The sequence below is a fragment of the Pipistrellus kuhlii genome, unplaced genomic scaffold, assembly GCF_014108245.1.
Source record: "Pipistrellus kuhlii isolate mPipKuh1 unplaced genomic scaffold, mPipKuh1.p scaffold_m20_p_8, whole genome shotgun sequence".
NCBI classification, from domain to species: Eukaryota; Metazoa; Chordata; class Mammalia; order Chiroptera; family Vespertilionidae; genus Pipistrellus; species Pipistrellus kuhlii.
This window is the reverse complement of record NW_023425584.1, coordinates 56,231,471-56,258,414: the sequence shown is the minus strand read 5'-3', so window position 1 is coordinate 56,258,414 and position 26,944 is coordinate 56,231,471. Positions and strand designations below refer to the sequence as shown.

The 26,944-nt window shown below is 36.5% G+C and overlaps 1 protein-coding gene across 4 annotated transcripts in view; it reads right to left on the bottom strand.

The window, feature by feature from the left end:
* Window positions 1-26,944, bottom strand: part of FSTL5 (follistatin like 5) — a 527,078-nt gene that overhangs the window by 28,035 nt on the left and 472,099 nt on the right. For all 4 annotated transcript variants that reach the window (XM_036423990.2, XM_036423991.2, XM_036423988.2 and 1 more), the window contains 2 exons: window positions 20,157-20,264; window positions 13,872-13,996 (listed from right to left, as the gene is read on the bottom strand). In XM_036423990.2, the coding sequence (XP_036279883.1) occupies window positions 13,872-13,996; window positions 20,157-20,264 (233 nt within the window). The remainder of the gene's footprint in view (window positions 1-13,871; window positions 13,997-20,156; window positions 20,265-26,944) is intronic.

The following is a 26,944-nucleotide window of genomic DNA, read 5'->3' as shown; positions in this document are numbered from 1 at the left end:
GAATGGCGATGAATAATTGCCATTTTCAAAAGCTGCAGGTCTTGATCAAAACAGATAATACCAAACAATAAAATATCTGCTAATATAACTAAAGTCATAGAAAAGGATTAGATTACTTTGCAGGCTTGTCTCTCAAGGCAACTTTTGATTTTACTTTTTCTTCTTAAGCAGAAGAAAAAATAACCATAGTATTCCACAGGAAGCACTGAAAATGAGCATGACACCACTGTGCATGTAACAGATTCACCAGCATACAGACACATACCTTGGTCCCATCCTTAGTTTTGTTTTCACAGATAACTCAGTGAGAGTAATCACATATCTGGACCTGTTGATGAAGTGTTTATTTTCTTTCCCCCTACACCTACAGAAAGTGTCTGACAACCTCATTTTCCCACAGAATGGAGTTCTGTCTTGTTTTCCTCTTGCTGTTCTGAGTTTCCCAATGTACTTCTATCAGGCTGGTGATTTGTGCATTTTGCTCAGAACACTGACCTGCCTCTGCCCTGCCAGATCACATCTCAATGACTTCTTATTTTAGAGAGTTTTGTTTTACCACACTTTCTTTTCAGCCTTGTGGAAATGGAGGTCTTTATCATGGTTGTGACTTCTACCACTAATGGTATTTTATTTCAAAGTGTCTGAAATGAATTACACTGCAGGACTGATATTGAGGGCAGCACATACTGAACATAATAAAAATAACTGTGATTCTTTATTGATATATTTTGAGTACATATTGATATTCTAAGCAAACTAAATAATAAATTTTAAGAGAGTTCAAACATTTACTTGCCTGACGCTGATTAGGTAATAAGCACACACGTTTATAATTTGTTTCCTTTGATACAGACATTAAAAAGAAATTCCCTAGTATTTCATGTGACAGGTATTTATTTAGAATTTCTCCATGTCATTTTTCTTTTTACAGAAATTTCTCCAAATATGTCTAGTCACAGATAAGGGAATTCACAGAGCTCACCATAGGAATGTGTGACTCAGCAATGATTAGGATTGACAAGAAAATGACTGTTGGTTTTGAACCTCTTCCTATATCATATTTGCTGAGGAGTATGATTAGCTTTCTCTTCATATTAAAATTTGGATATTAAAATTCCAAATTAAAATGAACAAGTAAATGAGGCTTCCTGAGCCTTATAAATTATTAATAAATAAACTGAATGTTAACTGCAGATAATACTGATCTTCATTGTGTTACAATTTGGTAAAGTCCTCAAAAAATAAATTTTAGAGATATTAGCCATGGGTTATGTAGGGTTCTAACTCTTTTATAAAGCTTACCAATTATTCAACATTGCTGTGAATTAGTTTGCTACCACATTAAAACTGAGAAACCTATTAAAATATATACTCCAATATGCATTGCTTAGAACCATGAAAAGAAAAATCACTGAATAAATGTCTCTAGAGCATTTTCAGAGTAACATGAAAGACATAAGCCTCAAACAAACAATCCAGGAGATTTATAATGAAATCTCCCTGAGAGAGAAAGAAGTAGATTCTCTAAACCTTAGAAGAATTAAAATAGTCCCAAGGTCCAAGGTTTTGTTCAATCACAAGTTCTAGTCAAATCTTAAATAAAATAAAAAGTTTCCCTTTGAGCAAAGACCTAGTAAATTTTCTCAGCACTTTGAGAAAATGAGGATTTGCATAAGCCATAGAGAAAGATGCTCAGGCTGAATAAATAAGTGGCCCCATCTATAACTTATAATTCACACAGGACTTTGAGAAAACTTACAGATGGCAACCCTACAGGCTTGGTGTTACTCTTGAGCTGACTCAAGTGATCCAAATATCTGCAAACTGAGCTGCCCCCATATGGTGTTACAACTGGTTGATAAGTGGCAACTCCCTTGCTCCACAGAACCTAAGGCCATGGAGAAGTTTTCAGTAATTTGAAACTAGGACTTAGCTCACTGCACTTTTTCCTTTAGCACAGAATCACCATGCCAGACAGACACTCAGAGAAACATGACTAAATACATTCTTTTAAAACAAATATTTACTAAGTGCTCATACATGACACGAATAGAAAAACTTGCAGGAATTAGAGTGCAATTGAGTTCAGCCAGGAGATTGATATAAATTAAGAGACCTAATACAGAATCAGAAAAAGCACTTCAGACAAAATAAATAGTTAAATGGGTTTAATGAATATGCAATAAGAAATGCATGAAGTTTTTCTCCTTTTTTCTTTCCAATGCAGAGTGGTATCACCATAGCTATAAACTTGGAGAGAGGAATCAGTGGTTCTCTGGTGAACTTTGAAATATGGGGGAAATGATATGTATGGAGAAACAGTAAAGAGTTCATTACATTAGTGGTGAGAGGTAAGGGAGTTCAGCCTGGGGCCATGTCTGAGACACAGGACAGAAACATATTAATAAATAGACCTTATGAAGTTAGACATGAGCAGACAGCAAAATATTACTGCAGGGTCTGCAGAAACTATAGATACCACACCATATTTTTTTTCCTCTTCCTCTCTGAAATCACTTACCATTGGAAGAGAAAAATGAAATTGATCTAAGCAATATTAAATATGGGTTAAAGCACTCAAAGGAGTTTGAAGAGCTAGTTTCCAATCTAGGTCCCTGTGAGTCTCAACTACAAATGAGAAATAATGAAAATGGAAAATGCCAAAGGGACTCCAATTATGGAAATTACAGCAAATTTTAGAAAAGGTGGTTTTGAGATAAGCTTTGAAGGGCATATTAAGCAGACAATGAAGAAACAAGGCATCCTGCAAGTAATTGTAGAAAGGCAAGACAATATAATGTAGGTCTGTTGTGGGGAGTTGAGTTTTATTGTAGCAGGGGTGCACAAAAGCAAGAGATGGGGATGTTTTAGAGACAAGCTCAGGCTAACCTTCAGAGCACATCAGTCATCAGGTTTTGAACTCTGAAAATCAACAAAAGACTTCAAAATGCTATCTATACTAATAAAAGCTTAGGTGGCATCTCACCCTCCCAACAACATAAAGTGGCCACCCCCATGTCGTCATAAGATGGCCACCACAAGATGGCTGGCACATGATGGCTGGCAGTGGAGGGCAGTTGGAGGAACCAGGACTGCAGGAGAGGGTAATTGGAGGAAATCAGGTTGGCAGGGAGCAGTTAGGAGCTAGTGGTATCAGATTGTGAGAGGGACATACCCAAGGGGTCCCAGATTGGAGAGGGTGCAGGCTGGGCTGAGGGACACCCTCCCCGCGCGCCCCCTCCCCCCCCCCCCCAGTACATGAATTACTAGAGTACACTGGGCCTCTAGTAATGTATAAAGTGTTAATCCACTGAATTTAGACAAAACTGAGTTTATAACTGGTTCCAACATCTATTAGATAAGTAATTTACCATATGTAGAATAGGGATAAAAATTAATGTAGGTGCTAGTTTTAAATGATACAGTGCATAAAATGTTTTTAGTTCAGTGTCCGCCATAGAGTATTAGTAAGTGCTCAATGTTTCTTAATTACTGTAACAGCCTATATAATAAAGAGGTAATATGCAAATTGACCATCACACCCTCACAAGATGGGTGCCTACAACCAGGCCAGCAGAAGGGTTAGTGAGGGACGACCAAACGACTGAACAACAGGCTGTTGGGGAAACCATGAGGGGTGACCAGGCCAGCATGAGGGGGCAGTTAGGGGCAACCAGGCTGGCAAGGGGGGCATTTAGGGTGACAAGGATGGCAGGTGGGGGAAGTTAGGGGTGACCAGGCCAGCAGAGGGGCCAGGTGGGTGCAACCAGGCTGGCAAGGGGGATAGTAAGGAGTGACCAGGCCAGCAGGGAGCAGTTGTGGGAGACCAGGACAACAGGGAGGGGCCAGTTGGGGTGATCAGGCTGGCAGGAAGGTGTGCGATTAGGAGCCAGTGGTCCAGGATTGTGAGAGGATCGGGCCTAAACCAGCAGTTAGACATTTCCTGAGGGGTCCTGGATTGGAGAGGATGCAGGCTTGGCTGAGGGGACCCCACCTCCAGGAACAAATTTTGTGCACCAGGCCTCTCTATTATATAAATGGACAGTCCTATGTTTTACTGAACACTTTGATGAGTTAGCATAAGGACCTCTGAGAGAAGATGCAAGAGCTATTTTACTTTGCATAATAAAACTCAAGAGTCAGATCTGCACTGTAGAGTGTTTCTAAATTATGTCATTAGTGCTTCATTGATTTTCTCAGTAAAAAAAAAAAAAAAATTGCTGTAGTATCAATCTATTTGGAGACTTTGTTAAATGCTAGAAGGTATCTAGTAATCATATCTGCACAAAATGTTTTTTTTTTATTTAAAAAGTAACCTACATATTTTGAATATAGATTGCTCTTTAAATCCAACCTCATTTCCCCATACAACAAAAATATTACATAACAAATGCAGGCTACTATTATGATTAAGTGATATTCTGTCAAAAGAGGTGCTGGTTTATTTGGTTCGTCCACGTTGGACACAAGGGTCTTTTCTTGTAAGGTTCAGAGCCCTGTTAACACTGGGCCAAGCAGGAAAGCAGACAGGATTCTCTAACTCAAGCAGTAATTAAGATACCAAGCTGAGCACACACAAACAATACTTGGCTTTAAGCACTCAGTGATTTTCTGTCTGAGTATTTTACACTCAGTGTTGGGCTGCACACTATGGTAATGAAGGTTGAAAGTACTGCTTAAAATAAAGACAAAACCATTAAGCATAATCAAAAGAAGAATGGCATTATAGATCAAAGCCTGAAGAGTATGGTGTGTTTATTTCTTTTAGAAATAAGGTGAAGAAAGTTATCAAGTATTTATGTAAAAGAAGCTTTGCACAGATATAAGAATGCCGGAAGGTTTACCAATAATGATTTGTATATGTATGTTCATACTCACTCATAAAAGTATACATATACAGTTTGCTTACTAAACTATTTATGAATGTTCTCATTTTCAGGCAGAGCAGACCCTAGGCTGTGGGGAAGTGAGGACCCCAAGAGACAGTAGGTGCTGACAATCTAGTCAGTGTTTATGTGTAGGAGAGAGAGGGAATGTAGAAGCAAAGAAACTGGGGAAAGAGAAGGTCAGAGTTTCAGGATTTATAAATGGTTCAGATATTCACTATTTGAGAGACTATAGGTAGAAAGAGCTCTAACTTCTGGGGTATTTGGAATCCTTTTGTTTGTTTGTTTATGTGATTTTATTTCTCTTTGTGAGAGTAATTAGCACGTAAGTATGAAGGTAAGAAAAATATTGAACTTCACTGAATTGTGATTTTGTGAGATCTTCATCTAAGATCTTCATTTTTTGAAACAATTGTGATTGCTGCTTATTATTCTAAGACTATACTGTTTCTAAAAATGTATTTAATAATTGATATTTTCAATTTCTGATGTGCTAGGATTTCAATGTAACCAGACAATTTTAGTGCTGGAATTGTATCTCCATACACCTGGCCTGCCCATGCATCAGATCACCAGTGTAGAGTTGGTTTGATATATGGCTAGCCACATATATATATATATAATTTTGCTTTAACAGATTTGATAAAATATGAGGGAGTATGATACACTTTACTTTCACTTTCACAGAATGTTTATTTTTCCCTTGGAGAAGCTTTAAGGAAACATATATCAAACCCAATTCCTTCTTAATCATTTCCTTGCTGTAATTTATAACAGAAAAGGAGTGCTATAGACTTCTCTTCAGGCTGCTAGAATGGTACCCGCTACTTAGTTCAGTTTTCCTCATCTCTGGCAGTGGAGCCATAGCCATTGGCTGTAGGGACTATGACAGATCTGAAACAGGATAAACCCTTAGCTTCTTACTGTCATATGTGACTGCAAGCACTCTTACACCCTAAACCTGTTCTACTGCGGGCATGTCATGAGAAGGCAGGGTTCTTTGGAAAAACAATGATGCTAGGAAAAAATAGAAGGCAGAAGGAAAAGAGGAAGACTAAATGAGAGATGAATTGATTCCAAAACAGAAGCCATAAGAACTGCTCTGTAAGAGCTGAGCAGGGCAGATGATGATACAACATAGTGAACATCACACTTTCACAGGTTTACAGGAGTTGGAGCAGATTTAATGACACCTAACACACACATTCTTACTATATTATTCTCTTTATTCTCTTGTAGTTAGACAGGCATGAGCAGAGTAAGGACCGTATGTCAGATATGGAAGGTGACCAGGGTGGAAAACCTGGATACCTAGAAATGGGCAAAAGGATCTCACTCCCAGGGTGACATTTTCTCCCTTACCATGTCGCCTCATGTGGTAGGAACAAGGGGGCCAGAGAAATAGCCTCATGCCACTGGCATAAAGCCCTTGCACAACCACTCCCTTTAGCACTAAGTCCTCAGGACAATGAGCTTCTGACCTGCATCAGATAATCTTAGCAACAGAGCCTCAGGTCTGTTGACCAAAACAGGATTTTGGTCAAATGAGAAGTAACATCTAGGCGCCAGTTGTATTTCAGCTTCACACACAGAAAAGCAGCAAGGCCAGGCAGAACAATGCCATGCCTGACATCAGCACCAGATGCAATGACTACTGAACCCCTGTCCTGGCACAGAGCTATCAGTGGTGACTGGAACACTGACAAGACACACCTGGAAAGCTGATAATCTCTATTGAGATTCTCCCTTGGGCCCTACCCTAAAATCCCAGCCTTTAGGATGAAAACTCAGCCCCCCCCCCCCCCCAACACCAGTGCCTTCTTCCTTAGGTGTGTCTCTTTGTCTTTCCTTCCCCTAAACTCCAAGGTTCCCTTTTTTTTGCCTCTAACTTGTTTTCTCAGTTCACACTTCACACAGCCTAGTGTGCTCACTTCCTCCACAGCTCACTTCAAATTCTGTGACTTTCTAAATAACCTTTTGCTTGGATTTAAGTCTTGGCTCTGAAATCTTTCTTAGCCAAAACTCAAATACCTAGCTTGCTGAACAGAAGTCCAATCCAGTAACATTCTGGTGCCATTTCACCACTAACAATCTTAGGCCTCATTTGATATTTGAGGGCCCTAAAATAGTGCGTCCAGATACCCTTCTTTCTAGCTCATCCAAATTAAAGAATAACACATGTTCACTTTCCACAGAGTTCCTGAAGTAACCAACCTGAGATATTCATTCAACAGTAACATGATCTAGGGGTAGGTTTGTTGTGGGAAAGGGCAGAGCATTACACAGAAATTTTTTGGACACTCTAGTTGTTAATTTTGTTCATCGAGTTAAGTGCAGAGAGGGGGAAAAGTGTAGGAACTGGAATTTTTAGGTTTTTAAATAACTGTCTATTGCTTTCAAGGTCTCCCTGACACTGATTTACAGATCTTTACAGATCTACTGTATTTGGCTTATTACTTCTCAAGTAATCATTGATTGAAATAAATTATCTCTTTCTTTCTCCTCTCTCCCTCCCTCTCTCTCCTATAAACATTAATTTTAAGAAACTATATAATCAACCAATCAGCCCATTCAGAAAAATGACAATAATAAAAATATCAGTTTCCTAACTGTTCCATTTTTCTCTCTCAAGAAATTGAAACATTTTAAAGGTAGATCTCTAGAGAAATATACCAGAAAGAAACAAGAGGAGTTTGAAATTCTAGGCAACATAATCAAATGGTGGTGTAAGGGTGACTTAAAGGGGAGGCTAGCCTTTCAAAGCACCTCAAATAGCATCACCCAAGCTGGCATCTTCTTTTTCTACATATAAAACTAGTCCTGGAGTGGTATGTAAATAAGAAGTACTTTCCTTGTTGTATTTACTATAAGTATCCTCTGTGATAATTGACATCCACATTCTTGAACTACCTTGGTCTCTAGTCACAGCACTCCAACTTGAGAGGACAAGAGCTAGAGGAAGCATTATTTGCAGATGTTTCAAGGATCAGAATACAAATACATCTTTGCTCACTAAGTGGTACCAGATTTAAATTGCATCGAATATATGATTTAGTCAATAAAAATATTAAACAATTTCTCACTTATAGCCCTAAGTATCCCAAATGTTAGTTGTATCTTAGGTGAAAATATCTTGCTGCTATCATATTCTCTACCTTCCAACTATTTTTATTCACGACAATCAAAAGCTTTAAGAAAGACTTCTGCTAATTCTTGCATTTGTTGTAGTTTATATTTTTCTGGCCTTCTTGGAATCGTTCATTAAGCTGTATCAAGTTTCCCATCTCTGCCTTCATGTAGTTTAATTTTTGTCTCCCACTAACCAAAAAGAAATCATTCTTTGGAAGAATTATAAAAAAACATTTCAAGGGTGGTCCCATGCAAACATTCCATCACTCATTGCTTGGATATCTGCCATCTTATTAGCTTCTCTTACTTTCTCAGTTATTCTCAATCCCCTAATCTTTACCCAAAACTAAAATCAAACAAACAAACAAAATCCCATGATAACATGATAAATTCCTGCAAACCAATTTTTTTTCATTCCTTATATACAAACTTTAGTAGCACCTGCAGAACAAGTTGTAATCTGTACACATATCATGACAAGAAATTGACATTCAAAAAATTTTTTTTCAGAATGGTACCAAAAATATAATAATCAATAATGCAAGTGTCTATTCTTTATGAATTTAATTGCTTTGAAATTAAACACAATGATTATAACACCATTTTTTCTCAAAAAATGTATTTTCAAATTACTTTTTAATTTCTGGCTAATTAAAAAAATGATAACAAAAACCACTAAATCCCCCATGCTTTAGCCATATCATAAAATATTGATAAGTACTAGACTATAATATTATTCAAATACATCTATTTACTTGTAATTATCCTATACAATAAGAGAGGAATATGCTAATTATCCATTACACCATGAGGTGTAAGAACCAACCACGTAATGACTGGATCACAGATCTGCAGGAGGGTGGGGTAGTCAACTATGAGTGGGTGACAAAAAGCAAAGGGGGGCAGGCAGGGCAGCAAGCTATGGGCGGGGGAGGGAAAAGATGGATGGGGTGGTACAGGAGGTCAGGACAGCAGGCAGAGAGCTACAGGAGGGCAACAGAGAGCTATTGGCACATGGATTCATGTGCAGGGTTACTAGTATTATAATAATTTAGTTCTTTGGATAGAAATTATGTGAACAATGAAATATTTTGCTTTGCATTTGTAGGATACTTTTGATTAAAAAATAATAAACAATTTTAATTTTTATAATATTCAACAGACATATTGGTTCTTCTGAAAATTATACATGTATATTCATTTTAACAGCTTATCTTTAATATTACTTATATATGTATTTTTATATAGAAAAAATTCCAAATTGAAATTCTTCATGTAAGAAATTTATATTTTTCATATCATTGCAAAACACACTTCTTTTGTGCTGGATAATCTCCTTAACTTTAGATATATGATTCATGATTTATGAATTATTTATTGAAATCTAAGGTTTTTAAAGAAAATTCCCTATTAACTGCAAATCTGAAAAATGAATGTCTAGCTAATATACAATACATTGCCACTTAACTGCATTGTGCAATGAATTACTAATGTAAAAAAATACATCATTTATTAACTATTCAATGGAGTCATTTCTATGCAAATTAACAAAACATAAGAGATAACCTATTCTTAAAAATATATACATATAGTAATTTGAATAAGTATATTTCAATAAGCATCAGAAAGTTGTTATTAATGCAATTTTAAGTAATTTAAATTTTTCCTAACTAATTTTGGAGGGAAGAATTAACCAACTCACAGAGTGGCGGGGCTTGGTGGGTGGATGAGGACAAATGATGATGGATAGAGAATTGACTTTGAATGGTAAACACTCAACATAGTGTACAGATAATGTCCTGTAGAATTGTGCAGCTGAGACCTATATAACTTTGTTAACCAGTGTCATTCCAATACATTCAATGAAAAGCAAAAGAAAATCTACTATAGAATTTTAATAACCTTTAAAAATAAACTTGGTCAATAAGCATTTATTCAGTCCCTTTCAGAAGCCCAGCAAGTAGCTGGAACTACTGGGGAGACAGGCTAATAAAGCAACCTTTCTCATATTCACAAGTGGGGCTCACAAATGGTTGCATGCTGCTTTGGAGTATTTCTGCATTACTACCTGGACAAACATTCATATTTAAGAACTAAGAACTCAGGGACAGACTTTTGGTCCACTAGCCAGAATGCTATAGTGTTAAAGACCACTTTGATTTAGATAGATCACAGTGTACCATTGGTGTATCTGATAATCCCCAGCCTAGGGCTCAGGTAATCTTCTAATTTCTAAGGAGAAGGAAGGTACAAATAAAACAAAAATGAGGTATTTTCACCATTAAGCTCTTACTCTACAGTATGAAATAGGAATAATTACATGTGGCCTAAGCTGTGGTGCTCAGGGAACGGGAGGGGAATTAAGTGAGGAGCAGAATGAGTGGATGATGGCACTAGGCCCTTATTCTCAAATATTTCTTAGATTTTCATATTAGTTTTCTGAAATTCAAATTCTGCAGGCCATTCAAAAGGGTCCTAAATTAGGTTCTCAAGGATTTTTAAAGTGCTTTCTTGTGAAGACTGATTAGTGGCTTGTCTGTTTTTTAAACTACCAGTTTATCTTTTAATACAGGTTTATGAAGATATTTTGGTTCTCTTAAATTCCTCAAGTCTTGATATATGTTACAGAATGGATTAAACAAATTTGAGAATCAACAACACCAATAAATGAAAAAAAGTGAGAAGAAACCAAACAGGGAAAAATAGAGACTTTTAGCAAAATCGTAAGTAATCTCAGCGGCCTCCGTGCACCAGTGTAGATAATGAGTATTCTGGACAAACTATTATAGGCAACTTAATATTCTAACATTTTTCTAGGCCAACGCTTAGAAACAAGTTAAGTAAGCTGGCCAATGCCACAGAGCCCATGGCAAAGGGTGCTGCTGGACATGCAGGCCTAGATCTGCCTGGCAGGAGATGTAAGTTCTTCTTCCTGCTCTTCGCTGCCCCCACACAATCCATGTGCTCCTGAGGCAGAGCTCGCTGCACGTGTGCTATTGTGTTACACACTGAGAAATGCGGTCAGGAGTGTAAGATATACAGCTCTCCCCTCGATACTATATATTCTGGTTTAGGAAACAGTACAGCGCTTTCTTCCTTCCTTATCTCCAACCCTGTGAGAAACATGAATTAAGTGCCTACAGGTTTTTAGACACTAAGGATATAAAATCCTGACACTTGTCCAGGAGCTTTTCAGATATAGGAGATATAACTTATTTGAAATGAGGGTGTAGCCATCTGAGAAAAAAAAAACCAACAGATTGATGTGCAGAGAGGTTAGAGGAAGAAAACTAGTATTAATTAAAAACGTATTCTGTGTCAGACCTTCTGATTGACCTGGAAATATATGCCAGCTATAACAGTGAGAAAATAGTTTCAAATGCTGAAAAACACAATTCATAACAAGATCAATTTCAGCAACACATATATTTCATTAGAAAACATGGTATGTGAAATCGGCAGGAGAAAGGACCATATCATATCTATCCGTCAGGTTTTCCTGAGGCGGAACAAATGCTCATTATGTTAAAGATACTTTACATAATAGTTTATTTCTGTAAAGAAATGCTACTTTTTATACTTACTCTTCACTTTAGTAACAGGAGTAATTACCTTGAAGTGCAATAGGAAATTTGATCACTCACATTCATTAAAATGGGATCTACATGCAGGTAGAATTGCTATAATTTAATTTAGTATTCTTACAAATATTGGCAAAACACTCACACATTTCACTATACATCCCTAAAAAGAAAAATAGACTTTTAAAAATACACTCAGGAATACTTTTGGGTGTTTCTTATAATATATAGAAATATCTAAAGTACAATTTTTCCTTATATGTATTCAGAGTATGTGGATGTTCTTCTAATTATTATTAGCTCCAAATCCCAGAAGGTCATAATCGTGTTGACCCTAAACAGATGTCATGTTCTGAAAGCATATAAACTATACATACAAACAAAGAATTACATATAACACTTACTGCATCCAGACAGAGTTAAACTCTTACCCTGGAAGCTTTTTTTTTTTTTTTTTAATACCATAAGGACACAAGTTACTTATTGTAAGGTAAAATAAATAACTAAAACTATACGCTCTTAACCCTACTGGTTTCATAACCACAGGACTTTTGCCCTAAATAATTGTATTAACACTGTAGTAGTGGGATAATGGAGTAAATAAAACAAGTGTTACATATTAAATTATTAATTAGTAAAATTTTATCAACAATGAGAAAATATCAAAGAAATATTTATTTATCATAATAGACAATGCAAATAAATAAAATTTTATCTTTATAAAGTATAAAAACATATTTTTAGGTAACATCTCAAGTGTAGCGCCATTTTCAGTTCATATGCTGATTTATTTAGTTTCTGAATTATAGTGTTTGCAGCCATACCTTACAAATTATTATTAACTTTGATGCAAATAATATACTTTTTAGTTTTACTTATTTTCCATATAAGCATGCAATAATTGTGATAGTAGTTATGTTTTTAATCACTTTATTGTTAAGCATATGACAGACATTCTGAAAATAATGGTCAACTGCTTGAGAACTATACTTAAACTCTTACATACTTTGCTGCACAAAAACAAAAACCAGTTTACATAATGTCTTTACTGTGAGCCAAAATTCTGATTCATTAACCCCCCTTTTAATTTTGCAACTTTAATTTTTCATTCTTTCAGAATTCGTACAACTTGAACTTTTAGATGAGATGATCTTTCAATTTAATTTGCAGTATATACCATATACATTGCAAACATTGGCTCACAGGACATAGCTGGAGCAGTTCCCCCTGATGTGAATTCACTTTAGAAGCAGGTCAACATATTACTTTGGCTCAGGTTCAGTAACATTATTAAGCAATGCTTCTTAAAAATTTCAGTAAATTGTGAAGATACATAATTCCAGAAATTGTGAATACCCAAAGTATCCCCCTTTTATTATTATTTTTAAAAAATATATTTTATTGATTTTTTACAGAGAGGAAGGGAGAGAGATAGAGCTAGAAATGTCGATGAGAGAGAAACATCGACCAGCTGCCTCTTGCACACCCCCTACCGGGGATGTGCCCGCGACCAATGTATATGCCCTTGACGGGAATCGAACCTGGGACCTTTCAGTCCGCAGGCCGATGCTCTACCACTGAGCCAAACCGGCTTCAGCAGTATCCCCCTTTTAAACATTTAACTGACTTTAATGAAACTTTGGAGTGAGGTCGCTAGAAATTTCTGCCTTCTCACCTCTTGCAAATACGCAGAGATTGAACATACCATCACCATGTTTTCTCAAAGTGCAGGCCTGAAACATTTCATTTCAACTCAAATGTCAGTATTGTGCAAAAGCCTAAAAGACTCTACTTATTAGTATTGGCAAAAAATATTAACTAAAATTTTGATTTAAAAATGCAACTCGCCCAGCTGGCATGGCTCAGTTGGTTGAGCATAGACCTATGAACCAGGAGGTCACAGTTTACTCCCGGTCAGGGCGCATGCCTGGGTTGCGGGCTGGATCCCCAGTGTGGGGTGTGCAGGAGGCAACCAATCAGTGATTCTCTCTAACGATGTTTCTGTCTTACTCTCACTCTCTGTTCCTCTCTGAAGTCAATTTAAAAAATGCAACTCTATCTTTATAAATTCATTTATGCATTGGGCTTATGGAGAAATATATGACAGGAAATTATCACTAATATTGGTAAAAATTCATCAAGCATATGAGACAAAATTAAATCATGTGCACTTTGTGTGTCTTGTTTGTGTAACTGAAATGTGTGTTAGGGTTTCTTGTGGCTTTCTGTCAAAGTTAGAGAGAAATCTAAAATGGATCATTCATTTCAGACTTACCTCATGTGTGTGATGAGAAGGGTGGTAGTGGGAATGAAAAAGTCGTCCACTCGGTCGAACTGCTTTCCCACGGGCTGGGTGTGGATGGTGTGGTGAGGCACATTCCCACTGGCCAAGGTTATTACCTACACAGAACACACCCTGCTTAGATCTTGGCAATGCATTCCCTTAATAGCATCAGCTTTGTGTGTCTTTAGACAAGAAAATAATCTCTGGCACAGACTCTTTATTACCACCCTCAAAATGAGTATATTATTAAGCAAATTGGAATTTTGTAATTGCTCATTTTTAAAGTAGAAACTTCAGTTTTTACAAAGACAAAAATAGAAAAGAAAACAATTTGTCTTGAAGAGTTCCTGCTTAAAATATAAGATGAATATGTTATTAAACAATGGCTGTTTTATAAAAAGTTAACTTTGCTATATGAGAATAATAAAAGCAAGCATACATATGTAAATAAGATGTTAGTTTTCTTCCTTTAAAAAAAAACAAAACACTTTGTTGAGATATAATTGATGAACAAACAACTGGCCCTCCCATGAAACAGGGGGAAGCATGGCACTGAAAACTCCAAATAAATCATACCAAATGTTTTAGATCTTAGAAGTCCTAGAATAGATAAAATATTATTTTAAAACATTTTCCTCTGCCGGGACAGGTTTAGCTCAATAGATGGAGCGTCGGCTTGGGGACTGAAGGGACCCGGGTTCGATTCCGGTCAAGGGCATGTACCTTGGTTGCGGGCACATCCCCGGTAGGGGGTGTGCAAGAGGCAACTGATCGATGACTCTCTCTCATCGATGTTTCTAACTCTCTATCTCTCTCCTTTCCTCTCTGTACAAAATCAATAAAATATATTAAAAAAAAAAACACATATTTTCCTCCTATAAATGTGTAAAATAACAGATTTAAGTAAGTTTTTATCAGAGCTTTCTTCTTTCCAACTATTCATTAATTGGTTTTTAAAAAGTAAAGAAAAGATAACTACATTTAAAGTTTATTACTCACTAGAGACCCGGTGCCTGTGCCCTCTCACAGTCTGGGAGCCCTTGAGGGAGGTCTGACTGATGGTTTAGGGCCACTTTCCCTGGGGTGTGGGCCTAAGCTGGCAGTTGGACATCCTTAGTGCTGCCGAGGAGGCCGGAAAGGCTCCTGCCACCACTGCTGAGCTCCCAAGTGTGAGCCCAGCTTCTGACTAAGCAGCACTCCCCTGTGGAAGTACACAGGGGCAGCTCCTGTGTTAAGTGGAGTGGGATCTGGTAGAAACTGACTCTCCGACATCCCCTGAGGGGTGCCAGACTGCGAGAGGGTTCAGGGCAGTCCGAGGGAACTCACTGGTGCACAATTGGGGCCAAGGAGGGACACAGGAGGTTGGCCAGCCAGGGAAAGGCTGTGGGAGGGCTCTAGGGTGTGTCCAGCTCATCTTGTTCAATCCTGATTGGCCGGACTCCAACAGCAAGCTAACCTACTGGTTGGAGCGTCTGCCCCCTGGTAGTCAGTACACATCATAGCAAGCAGTTGAGTGGCCTTAGCATGTCATTAGTATATTATGCTTTGATTGGTTGAATGGTCGACTGGACTGCAGACACTTAGCATATTAGGCTTTTATTAAATAAGATATCCTACTATATATCAAATTCTATCAGGGTTTTTGTTTTTTGTTTTCCCAGTTTCTCATACCTCCATGTGTTGTTTTTTGCTGTTTGTTTTTTTACTGTCTCTGCTGTACAGGTGTTCTGTTAGCTTTTTAAAGTATCTTCCTGCCTCCCCCCTTTTTCATATGGCCCCCAAATTAAGCTTCCTAAAATACTGACTGACTCCTTCAAAACTGATTCTCTTCCTTTAGTTTTTATGACAGGAGTACATAGCATTTTTATTTTTAGGAGTCTTTTATTCGGAAAGATTAATTTTCTTTCAATGAGTATATATATTCATTGTGTTCCACTGAAAATTACCATGCTCAGTAAAAATATATAAATTATTAGCTCAGTTATGTTACAGATAAAACAAACAAACAAACAAACAAACAATCAGGAAACAGACCTTTAAATCTTAGTGGCTTATAGAATAAAGATTTTGTTTCATACATGTTACATTCCCTGAGGAATCTGAAGGATATTACCTCTCAGTGTCCCACACTGAAGGAGCAGCCTCCACCTCCCAATGTCACCTCCATCTGGCGGTGGCCTACATTCTGACCAATAGCAAATGTTCCCATCCACAGCAGCTCTCATTTACCAGAACCAGTCATATGGTTCCACCTAACCAAAAGGAGCTCAGTATACACCAGAAGGAGAGAACCAGTGTTGATAGCAACCTTAAAAACACCATACCTGTTTTTTGTTTGTTTTTTAATATATTTTTTATTATTGATTTCAGAGAGGAAAGGAGAGGGAGAGACAGAAATATCAATGATGAGAGAGAATTATTGATTCCCCCAATAGGGAATCTAGCCCACAAGGGCATGTTCCCTGACTGGGAATTGGACTGTGACTTCCTGGTTCATAGGTCGAAGCTCAATCACTGAGACACACCAGCAGGACTATATCTGTGTTTTAATTTTTTTTTAAATGAATATCAGTGATAAAGTTGGCACTGGATTGTAGCTATTCATAATAATGTCTGTAAGACTTTAATAAAGGTGAACAGAGTAATAGGAAAGAACTCTCCAATTTTCTTTTCCCTTTTGATTGTATAGTATAGAACTCAAAATGCATGTACTTATATTTGAAATTAATAATACTTGAGTGACTGAAGCAATAATAATATTTACTGAGAGCTTGCTGTGTGTCAATATGTTTCTAAGTAGTTTCCAGGCATCACAGGATTCAATATTCATACAGTACTAAAATGTGTGCATTGCATCCTAACCTTACCAAAATTACTGATGCAAACTTTGTCATACCAATGAAGGCATATTAACTGAGCACTTATGTGCTTGGCGTAGTCCTGGCTGTAAAAAACTCAAGGTCACTTCCCTAGCTCCCCCGCTATCTGGACTTTGTTCCCTGATGGTTTGGGGCCCTTCTCACTGCTGGGACTGTGCAGGACCAGATGGATGGCCAAATTCAGGACTGAGACGACTAAATGCAAGGATGCACAGATTGATCTGATGCACATTAATCAATATGTCCCATCTTTCTGCAACCCCTGGCTCATTCCTAATGGCATCCTACCCTTGGTCTCTCTAGGTGTGGTGCCTTCCACAGACCCAGAGCCTCCACCTCCCAATGACACCCCATCTGGCTGTGGCCTACTTTCTGACCAATAGCAAATCAAAGGACTTTATTCCACGTTGTTTCTTAGAGATATTTTCTTCTCCAATTGTTTTTGCATTTGAAAAGATATTACAGAGAAATTGTAAAACTGTGTAGATGACAGACTCATGATTTTTAGGACAGCATTTCTTGAATTCTTATTAGGCATGATGTCTTAAAAAATAACTCTGATAAATCTTTGCAAATTCACTTATGAGCACTAATTGGAAAAATATTTGTCTTAAATACCTAAAATCACATTACTTGCGTTTTTATTTATTAATTATAAATATCACAGAAATAACATATTTTGCTTTCATAATTGGCAAAGATTTACAGATTTACTAATAATCAAAAGGAAAACAAAGAAGAAGGAATGTTAAGTAGGGCTTTCTGGTCCTTTATAAAATGTTTTTGCTCCTTCAAGGGTCAGTGGGTACCGTTATAAGATACACAGAATTAAGGCAAAAAGTTGCAGATTAGCCTTTACATTCTAGCATCAATCTCTCTTTCCAGTCTAACTTTTCAGCATGTGTCATAGGCACTCTAGCAAAAGTGAGAGCTTGCTCATGTTTTTGATCTATGAATTCCATTTCTCCAAAGGAAAAGTATTCCCATTTTCATGCAAATCTTAAAGCCCATTTTCTTTGGGGGGTGTTTCCTAATAAACTTGTTCTGTTGGGAGACAATTATCTATGAGTATTTAACATTTTTGCAGAGTCAGATCCTTTTGAGAAAAGGGCACTGGCAAACTTTGTTTAAGGACGATGTCAGTAAAAGTGCCTGGGATGCTAGAGATGGTGTTTTGCTCCTGAGATATTTAGAAACTTAAAGCATTTGAGCCAATTCTTGACATTCTAGGGTACCAACTTGTCCCTCCCTCCCAGAACACGATTTGTATATATTTCTGAGAAATAATCTCTGTCTCTCACAGGAGAGGATGGGCTGAGGGAAGCAGCCTAAAAAAACATAGGGGCACATATTTTCAGGGTCCTTTCCTGTAGTACAACTGTGCTGCACTTGTAGGGTAACATCGGTCTTCCCCACATCACCCAATGGGGGTTGGAGCAGAAGAATAGCTGCTCCATGGGTAAGAAATGATTCATTCTCTGATCCATAGACCCTGCATTTTCTATCTATCTATCTATCTATCTATCTATCTATCTATCTATCAATCACCTATCATCACCCACCATTTACATACATATAGATGTGTGTACACACACCCTTTATGTAAATAAATTTTCTTGTATATTATATTTTAAGATTATTTCTCAATTCCTAAATTTTATTTCATATTCAAGTGTGCCAGAAAACATTTTAAAATTTCACTAAATTTTATTAGCATAATTATCTCTCTCTCTCTCTTTATTCAGAGAAAAAGAATCCATTTTGAGAAGGCTGGATAATCTGTGGAAAGTTACTTAACACTTGTAAAAAGACTTCCCCCCTTTTTCTGCATGTTATTAAAGATGTTTGCCTAAAGTTATTTTAAAATCATACCTATATATTTTATCTTATCAATATTATATTTAAGTACAAACTATCAAAATATGAGAGCCCGTGAGCGTATTGTGGCCGATCATTCAGACAGTGGTCCACAGTGAAGATTGTGCTCTTTCCATCTAGAGATTGGCTATTCTCCATCCTCTAGGCAGGCAGTGTAACTTGCTTCCATCAACAGGCTGAATGCAGTTACTTATGTAAATCCTGGAGCTCAGATTTTAACTGGCCTAGCGACTACCAGTATCTAGTAACCTGGAATCACTATGCGGTGAAGGTGTCAGTCCAATGGATGAGCAAGCACATGTAAGACACACACACACACAAGACACCCGGCTAAGTACTATCACCATAGGCAGAGGTCGGAGTGAGGACGTTTGGACTCCCGGCTCTTATTGACAAATTATTTCAGCATTGCAGTAAGTGCTCCCTGATCTTGCCCACAGAAATACCCAGACTGCCAAGCCATCGAATGTGAGTGGTAAGTGATCCTTGAATTTTATTGAAAACCTCAAGTTTTGAAGTGCTTTGATTTGCAGCAATAGATAACCAAAATAATGTATCATATTTTAGATGCTTCAAATGACACATATTCCTAGTGAAATATAAAATAAACCATTAACTCTGGTAGTTGCATTAAATTATTTCACTTCAATAAATCTGCTCTTTATAAGTTAAACATTGTAATACAGAAAATACTTCAAAAACATTAACATGACAATTAATTTAAAATGACACTGCATTCAACAGATTTACTGAAAACTGGTCAAAGACAAATGACTTAAGACTCTGTAAGAAGAGACATGTTCAAGGTGGTGCTCTAACCACAAGGTGGTTTAGAAATAGAAAATTTGCAGTTTCAGGGCCAAACATTCCTTCCTGTTTTCTCTATCTTTTTCTATTTAAATGTACAAATTGAAAAATTTAAATAAAGTGCCAAAGAGTCATTGTCAAATGTATACTATGTTTTTTCTGCATCTGTCAAGTTCTCATATATGCAACTTCAAGACAGAAGCAAGTGCCACACAAATGACACCACATTAATTCCAATTAGAAATGAGCCTGTGGTCACATAACAAAATTCTAGCTGTTTGGAGGAAAGTGGAGATCTGCTTTGAGACTTTGTCTACCTCTTGTGGTCTCTGTTTCATGTACCTCACCCAATAGGCCCTGTTATAAAAGGAGAAACTGAAAGAAAAAGAAAAAAAAATTCTTATGAAATTTGCAGGGAGGCAAGAAACTGTTGAAAGGTAAATTAGAACTTGTTTTTTCCTAACAGTATCGTTTTTGTCATCATAGGCTATGCTTGTAGCTTAACATCCAACCTTTGATAAATATGTCCTACAATACTTTCCAATTAAAAAAAAAAAGCTGAGATATCAACTTTCTTTTACTTTTTCTGTGCAGATCTAGATGTGATTAAAGTACAGTCCTCAGGTGGAAGGATATAATGGTTAAACGGTTATAATACTCAATGAGATGCTTAAAGATCATTATTTGTTCCAATATAGTGAAATGGACATACCTGAAGTGTTGGAGAAGTCTTTTCCAAGGTTCCCCAGCTTAGCACCCAGACCTGATCATGTGATCTGTCATAGTGTAATTTAACTGGGACAGGGTCTGTGCTTACTGCCTGCAACAAATAGGAATTAAAAAAAAAATGTTTACACACTGAAACGTTAGTTAAAAACTAGGCCAGAAATTATGGAAGAATTCAAGAATTTATATGTCCGATTAAAAACCCATGTTGCTAATTACCTAATTTTCTAAACTCTTACTTGATTAATTTGGAAATGTGATACTTTACTCAAACATGTTTTTATGCCATTTTATAAAGTCTTATGTTCACTCATTACCTATGCAAATTGTATGTCATGGAGAAGCTATTTAAAAAACTCAAGATATAAGTGATTAACATGTGCATTTCAATCAGTTGTTGAATACAGGTGAGAACTAAGTTTATATATTATTAGGTTTTTTTCCATCCCAATGTTGGTTATGGAATTTGACCATCTATAATGCTAAGACACTAATAATATGAGATGTGGCTGTAACTCTAGTAACAGATTCCCTACTTTATTTTCCTTAACGAGAGATCTAAAATCATAGAAACAAGGAGAAGCAATTTTTTTGTACCATACATGATATAGTAAATGTGCTTTTCTGCTAATATTTATAATATTTAGCATTAACTTAAAATAAAACTTCCAGAAAATAAATTGCTTCCAGGCAGTTATTTCACTCACTTTACTTTTAAGCTATTTATATTACAAGCTAAGCCCTTTTCAAAGTAATTTGCTGTAGTACTTGCATAGATAAATTTTATGGCACAAAACAAATTGTATTCAATAAAACAGCCTTTATTCAATATTGAAAGTATTTCTTTCCAAAGCTCTGTTGGAATATCCTTAGAGAATTTCCTAAGTCCTAGTTCAAATCTTAATCCTTTTCTCAGTGGGTTTTGTTAAAGGTAAACTACCGTTGTGGTTGAACATATGGAGATTACATTTTAACTAGCATGTTGGCAATTTAGTCTTACAAAGTATTCTTTTTTTCTTCTAAAACCTTGTTCTGTGTTTTATCTCTGTTTTTGGATTACTGAAGTAATTGTTAGATTTCTGAAAGGCCTATTTAAATATGTCTGTATCAGCGTCCTCCTCCCTTTCCTCCTTGCTAACAGGAGATGGCATTGTTTGGGTATTAGATGGGCAACAATGTTCTCAGGGAAGATAAGCACCAGAGATTCAGGGACAATGACTTATTTCATTGGCCTCTGACAAATACAGTTCCCCAGCCTCTCCTGGGGTTAGGGGTGGACACATGGCATATTCTAGTTTATGTATTATAAAATTACTAGAGGCCCAGTGCACAATATTCATGCACTGGGAGGGAAGGGGGCTTCAGCTCAGCCTGTGCCCTCTTGCAGTCTGGGACCCCTCGGGGCTTGTCCTCTGCCAGCTTAGGCCCGCTTAATGCTGCAGTGGAGGTGGGAGAGGCTCCTGCCACCACTCCTGTGCTCGCCAGCCAGGAGCCTGGCTTCTGACTGAGCTGAGCTCCCTCTGCAGGAGCACACTGACCACCAGGGGGCAGCTCCTGCATTGAGTGTCTGCCCCCTGGTGGTCAGTGATTGGTTGTTCCACTGTTTGGTCGATTTGCATATTGGGATTATATTATATAGGATTTTGATAAATGATTTCTGAGAATAATATTGCATTCCATCTATCAAAAGAGACAATAACAACAAGAGCTGTCCTTGCACCAAGCTTTCTCTTTCTTCCTGTTTTGAATGTTGCCATATGAGAATATTAAGCCTCAATTTAAAAGCCACTTTGAGGCCATAAAGCAATAAACTTAAGAAGGAAAAGTCAACACTTTGAGGATTCAGTCAGAGAAAAATGAAAGGAAACTAAATTATTGATTATAACCTTGAATAGCTGCATAAGCCTAGAATAACTATCCCTAGACTTAATGTTAATTGAAACAATTAAATGGATTTATTGCTTAAGAAATAGTTAGTCAGGTGTTTTGTTAATCATACTGAAGTAAGTACCAGATGTTTCATCTAAATTCTTCATGTACTGATCATTTCAATGCACTTATAGCAAAAAAACCATCATTGACCATTACATTAATAAAGCAATAAGATTTCCTTTAATTTTTCATATTTTCCTCTTAACATGTTAACCTTGATCTATGTATGATTATAATGGTCAGGATCATTGCATGCAGTTTAAAATGGGGTAATCTTTAGATCTTTAAAATATTAAAGATAAAAAGAGTCAATACAAACACCAAAGCAACAATAACAAAGACCTCATTATTATTAAATTTTTCAGAAACAGTTATAAAAAAAAAAAGCAAGGAGCCAGGGCAGTGTTGCTCTGTGGTTTAGTGTCATGATTCAGTTCCAGGTCAGGACATATGCCAGACTTGTGGGCTTGATCCCCAGTGTGAAGCCTGCAGGAGGCAGCCAATCAATTATTCTCTCTCATCATTGATGTTTCTCTCTCTCTTTCCCTCTCCCTTCCTCTCTGAAAATAATAAAAAAATTTTTTTAAAGATCCAAAATCTTTAAATATATTTCAATATTAGGGAACAATTTAAATAAAAATGTCCAGCTCTGATAAATTTCTATTTACCAAGTTCTTACTGAAGCATTGTCTGACAATGGACATATGACAATCCATATGTTATATTAATATCCACATAAAATAGGATATGGAAACAGTCTCTCTCTTACCAGGAGTTATCTAACCAGTGATCATTGAGGCTCAGATTTGATAGTCTCTATTCTTTCCCAAAGTGAGAACCTCTGTGCACATCAAATACCGTTCCTCCGGGTTGATATTTTAATTCCTGACAATGATTGCATATGTTGCCTTCCTATTCATGCCTCATGTATAATAAATATTCTTTTTTCTCTCTCTTTTGGAAGGTGAAAAGAAACTCATGGGCTCAAATATATTTAGTATCATAAACAGAGAATCATTGAAGGTATACACCTGTGTATGAGCATGTACTCCAAAGTAGACTTTCTATCTTAGCATCTTCACTTAAATTTAAGATAATAACAGTAAAATCATAGAAAGTTACTAAAATTTTGTGCAGCTCAGTTTTCTCTATAACACAGTGAACATAGCAATAATAGCAACTTCAAAAGATTGTTGTGAATAGGTGAGGCAATAAATGTAAAATGTGTAGGGTGTGCCTGGTAAATAATAAGCACCATGAAAACACTACTGCTACTATTACAAAAACTAATTGAACTAGAGGCATTTATATAACAGTGAGCATCATAGTGTTGCAAAGTTAGAAATATAATACCCTTACTTAGCAAATGATAAAATATTCATAGAAGAGCAAGTAAATAAACATTGTCCTTGATAAATTTAGAGCTAGAAAGTGAAAGAAGAACTTAAAATGTCATAACATAAAGGTAAGGACTAAATGCCATGAAATCTAAAAGTACAACACAGGATGAGGGATACAAAGAGAAGAAGATTATTTAACTGAGCCTTAAAGTATGAACATTTTCAGGAATGAGAAGACAGACACTATTTTTATTTATTTTATTTTTTATATTTTTATTGATTTCATAGAGGAAGGGAGAGGGAGAGAGAGATAGAAACATCAATGATGAAAGAGAATCATTGATTGGCTGCCTCCTGCACGCTCCACACTGAGGATCAAGCCTGCAACTCGGCCATGTACCCTGACCTGGAATCAAACCGTGATCTCTTGGTATGTTGGCTTGGCAGAAACTATGTTTTTAAAGATAACTTATGATAAAATGTTCCAGGAGGTTCAGAAGCAATTTATGATTGGTTGACTTCAAATCAAGTAAGATATATGTATTTGAAAGAGAAAAATATAAATTCATTTTTAAAACAACTTCAGAATTTTAAAAATGTCAGCTCAATGTTGTCCAAAGTTTTAAACATTTTGTGTTTCATCATTTCTAAGATTTGGTACTTAATTTAGTTTATTTTCCTGATTGGATATAAGAGAATACCAGAACTGAAAAAGATACGCAGCTCAAAATGAAGAAAAGTACATCTAACATATTTTATTGGGAAATGGTTAAGTCTTGGGAAAAAATAGTTTACAAGTTTTCAAGTGTGCAGATATTACACATTTTACAGAAGGGACATTTATATTTATATGGTTTTCCACAACAAAATAATATAACAATGATGAAATTATTCCCAAACATGTTCTCCAGATTATCCTTGTCATAACATAATTTTCAGGAAAATGCACACACACACACACACACACACACATACACACAACACCAAACAAATATTTTCCTACTTACATCATCCACTTTTGAAAGGAATAAAGTACATATGTTAGATTTTACAAAATGTCTGCCAGTATATTCTGGAAATCACTCTAAATGATCAGTAAATTTAAACCATTTACAAGTAAAAGAGAAAGGTGCTATTTTTGACACTTTTTAAATAACTTTCCACAATTAAACCTGTAAGTCTATTGGTAATAAATAGTTAAAACAGTTCTCCACATTTTATGAAAAGGATTGTAAATATTCTATTATCTTTGTTTGCCCTCTCCTCTCATATCTCACAACCTCAGGACACATGACTGCACCTGCCTTTTAAATGCTGACCTCTTTCCGGCTCCTCTCCTGCTACCACCATGCACAGAGCTTCTATCATCTCTAACCTCATTGCAGGATTTCTACCTTCTGACTTCATACTAATCAGTTTTATCAACAGATTTATCAGAGTGATTTTATTTTTGGGTGTAAGAGTGTCATGAATCTGTTCACAACACTACAGCGTGTTCTAATGTCCCTCAGAATAGACCCTAAAAGTCCTTTTAATAACTACCAGGCTGTACCTGACCTGCCACTCCCCAGTCTTCTTTCTTAAACACCCTCACCTACTATTCATCCTGGATGTCTCCAATCCAGCAGCTATTTATACCAAAAATGATGTTAGCTAAAAGACAATGTTCAAGAATAATGTTCATCTTTCACTTCAAAATTAACCTCATAGAATGCTCATTTATTACTTAGTATAAATTTGCATTTGTTTCCTAATATTATTTTGCCAGAAAAATTGTTTTCAAGCTTTTCCTTTAAAAGCCCATGGATATAAGACTTATTTATAGCAGGTGATTTTAATCCTCACCAAAACAGAACAAAGAAGATCAGTTTTGACCTCTTGAGAAATTCTGTAAGACTTTGTTTACATATAAGGTTCTGATATCATAAGTTGGAAATTTTTCTTCCATATCATAAACACTATAATTTTGTACACATAGTAGACTATGCTTGGCCTAGTGATAGATAATTAAGCCAGCATCCTTCATCCAAGGATTTATTGATTTATTCAACATTTTCACAAAGCTCCTTCAAATAACTTAATTAATTTTATTATAATTACATGTTTCAGGTCCCAGAGTCTATATTTCTTAATCATCCATGTAACTACCATTTTCAGAGTGTTAATATTATAACTAGAAATTCATGCAACTGGGGAAGGGTGGGTGTCCCTCAGCCGAGCCTGCACCCTCTTCAATCTGGGACCCCTCAGGGAATGCCCCAGATTGGACATCTCTCTCACAATCCGGGAGAGCTGGCTCCTAACTGCTCGCCTGACTGCCAGCTTGATTGGCCCCTAACCACTTACCTAACAACCTGATGGATGCCTAACTGCTCCCCTGCTAGCCCAATCACTCCCAACTGCCCTCCTCTGATGGCCTGGTCACTCCCAACTGCCCTCCTCTGCAGGCCTGGTCACCCCTAACTGCCCTCCCCTGTTGGCCTGATCGCCACAACTACCCTCACATGCCAGCCATCTTGTGGCAGCCATCTTTAACCACATGGGGGAGGCTATCTTGTGAGAGGGAGAGTCAATTTTCATGTTACTTCTTTATCATATAGGATGAATTAATTTCTTACCTAACTGCTTTGTAAAATAGTTTAACATATGCTATATAATATAATATTCTATCGCACGTTTATAAATATATTGATATAAATATTTTTCTTTTTAAAATATATCTATAGGTATATTGGGATTTTGAGGGAGTTAAGGTTTACAAGTAAAATCAACAAGGAAAAAAAAAACCCTGATAGTGTAAGTAAATTGCACCCTTAAGCAATTTAAAAAAAAAAGGGTTTTTTTTTTCCTTGTTGATTTTACTTGTAAACCTTAACTCCCTCAAAATCCCAATATACCTATAGATATACAAATTCATCAATATTTCCTGAGGGATATGACAAATACAAAAAATTGTAAAAGCATGCTACACTGGTTACGGACCAGTTGTATCAGCTTCTAGAAAGATGGCTTATATTGTAAGGGTGAAATTCTGGGAATAGCACCAAAGAAAGATACACAGACTTGGGGGTTTAATCTTGACATGAAGGAACAGTGTGGCACAGCTTGTTTATCAGTCTGACAAGGAGAGTACCAGCTGGCTAATTAAGTGAACCTAATTTAAACTAATGATGTAGATTCTCAAGATAATGTGCTAATGGCTAGAGGAGACTGCTGATGACACTTAAGAACACTCCCGAGGTGCTACAATAAGCCACTGCTGCATCCAAGCAGAACCTGATTTTGCTCCATGGAAGACAAAATGAGGCCAGTTGTTTATTAGTTAATCATCTGTAGAGCAAAACATCACCTGTATAACATTCTTACAAATTTATGTTTTAACAGAAGAAAAGCAAGAGCCATTTGATGTTTAAAACAATACCAAGGTTATATATTCTATTTAAAAAATTGTGACCTTTTATTTTAAAGCTGCAGATAGAAATAATACTAAAACAATAATACT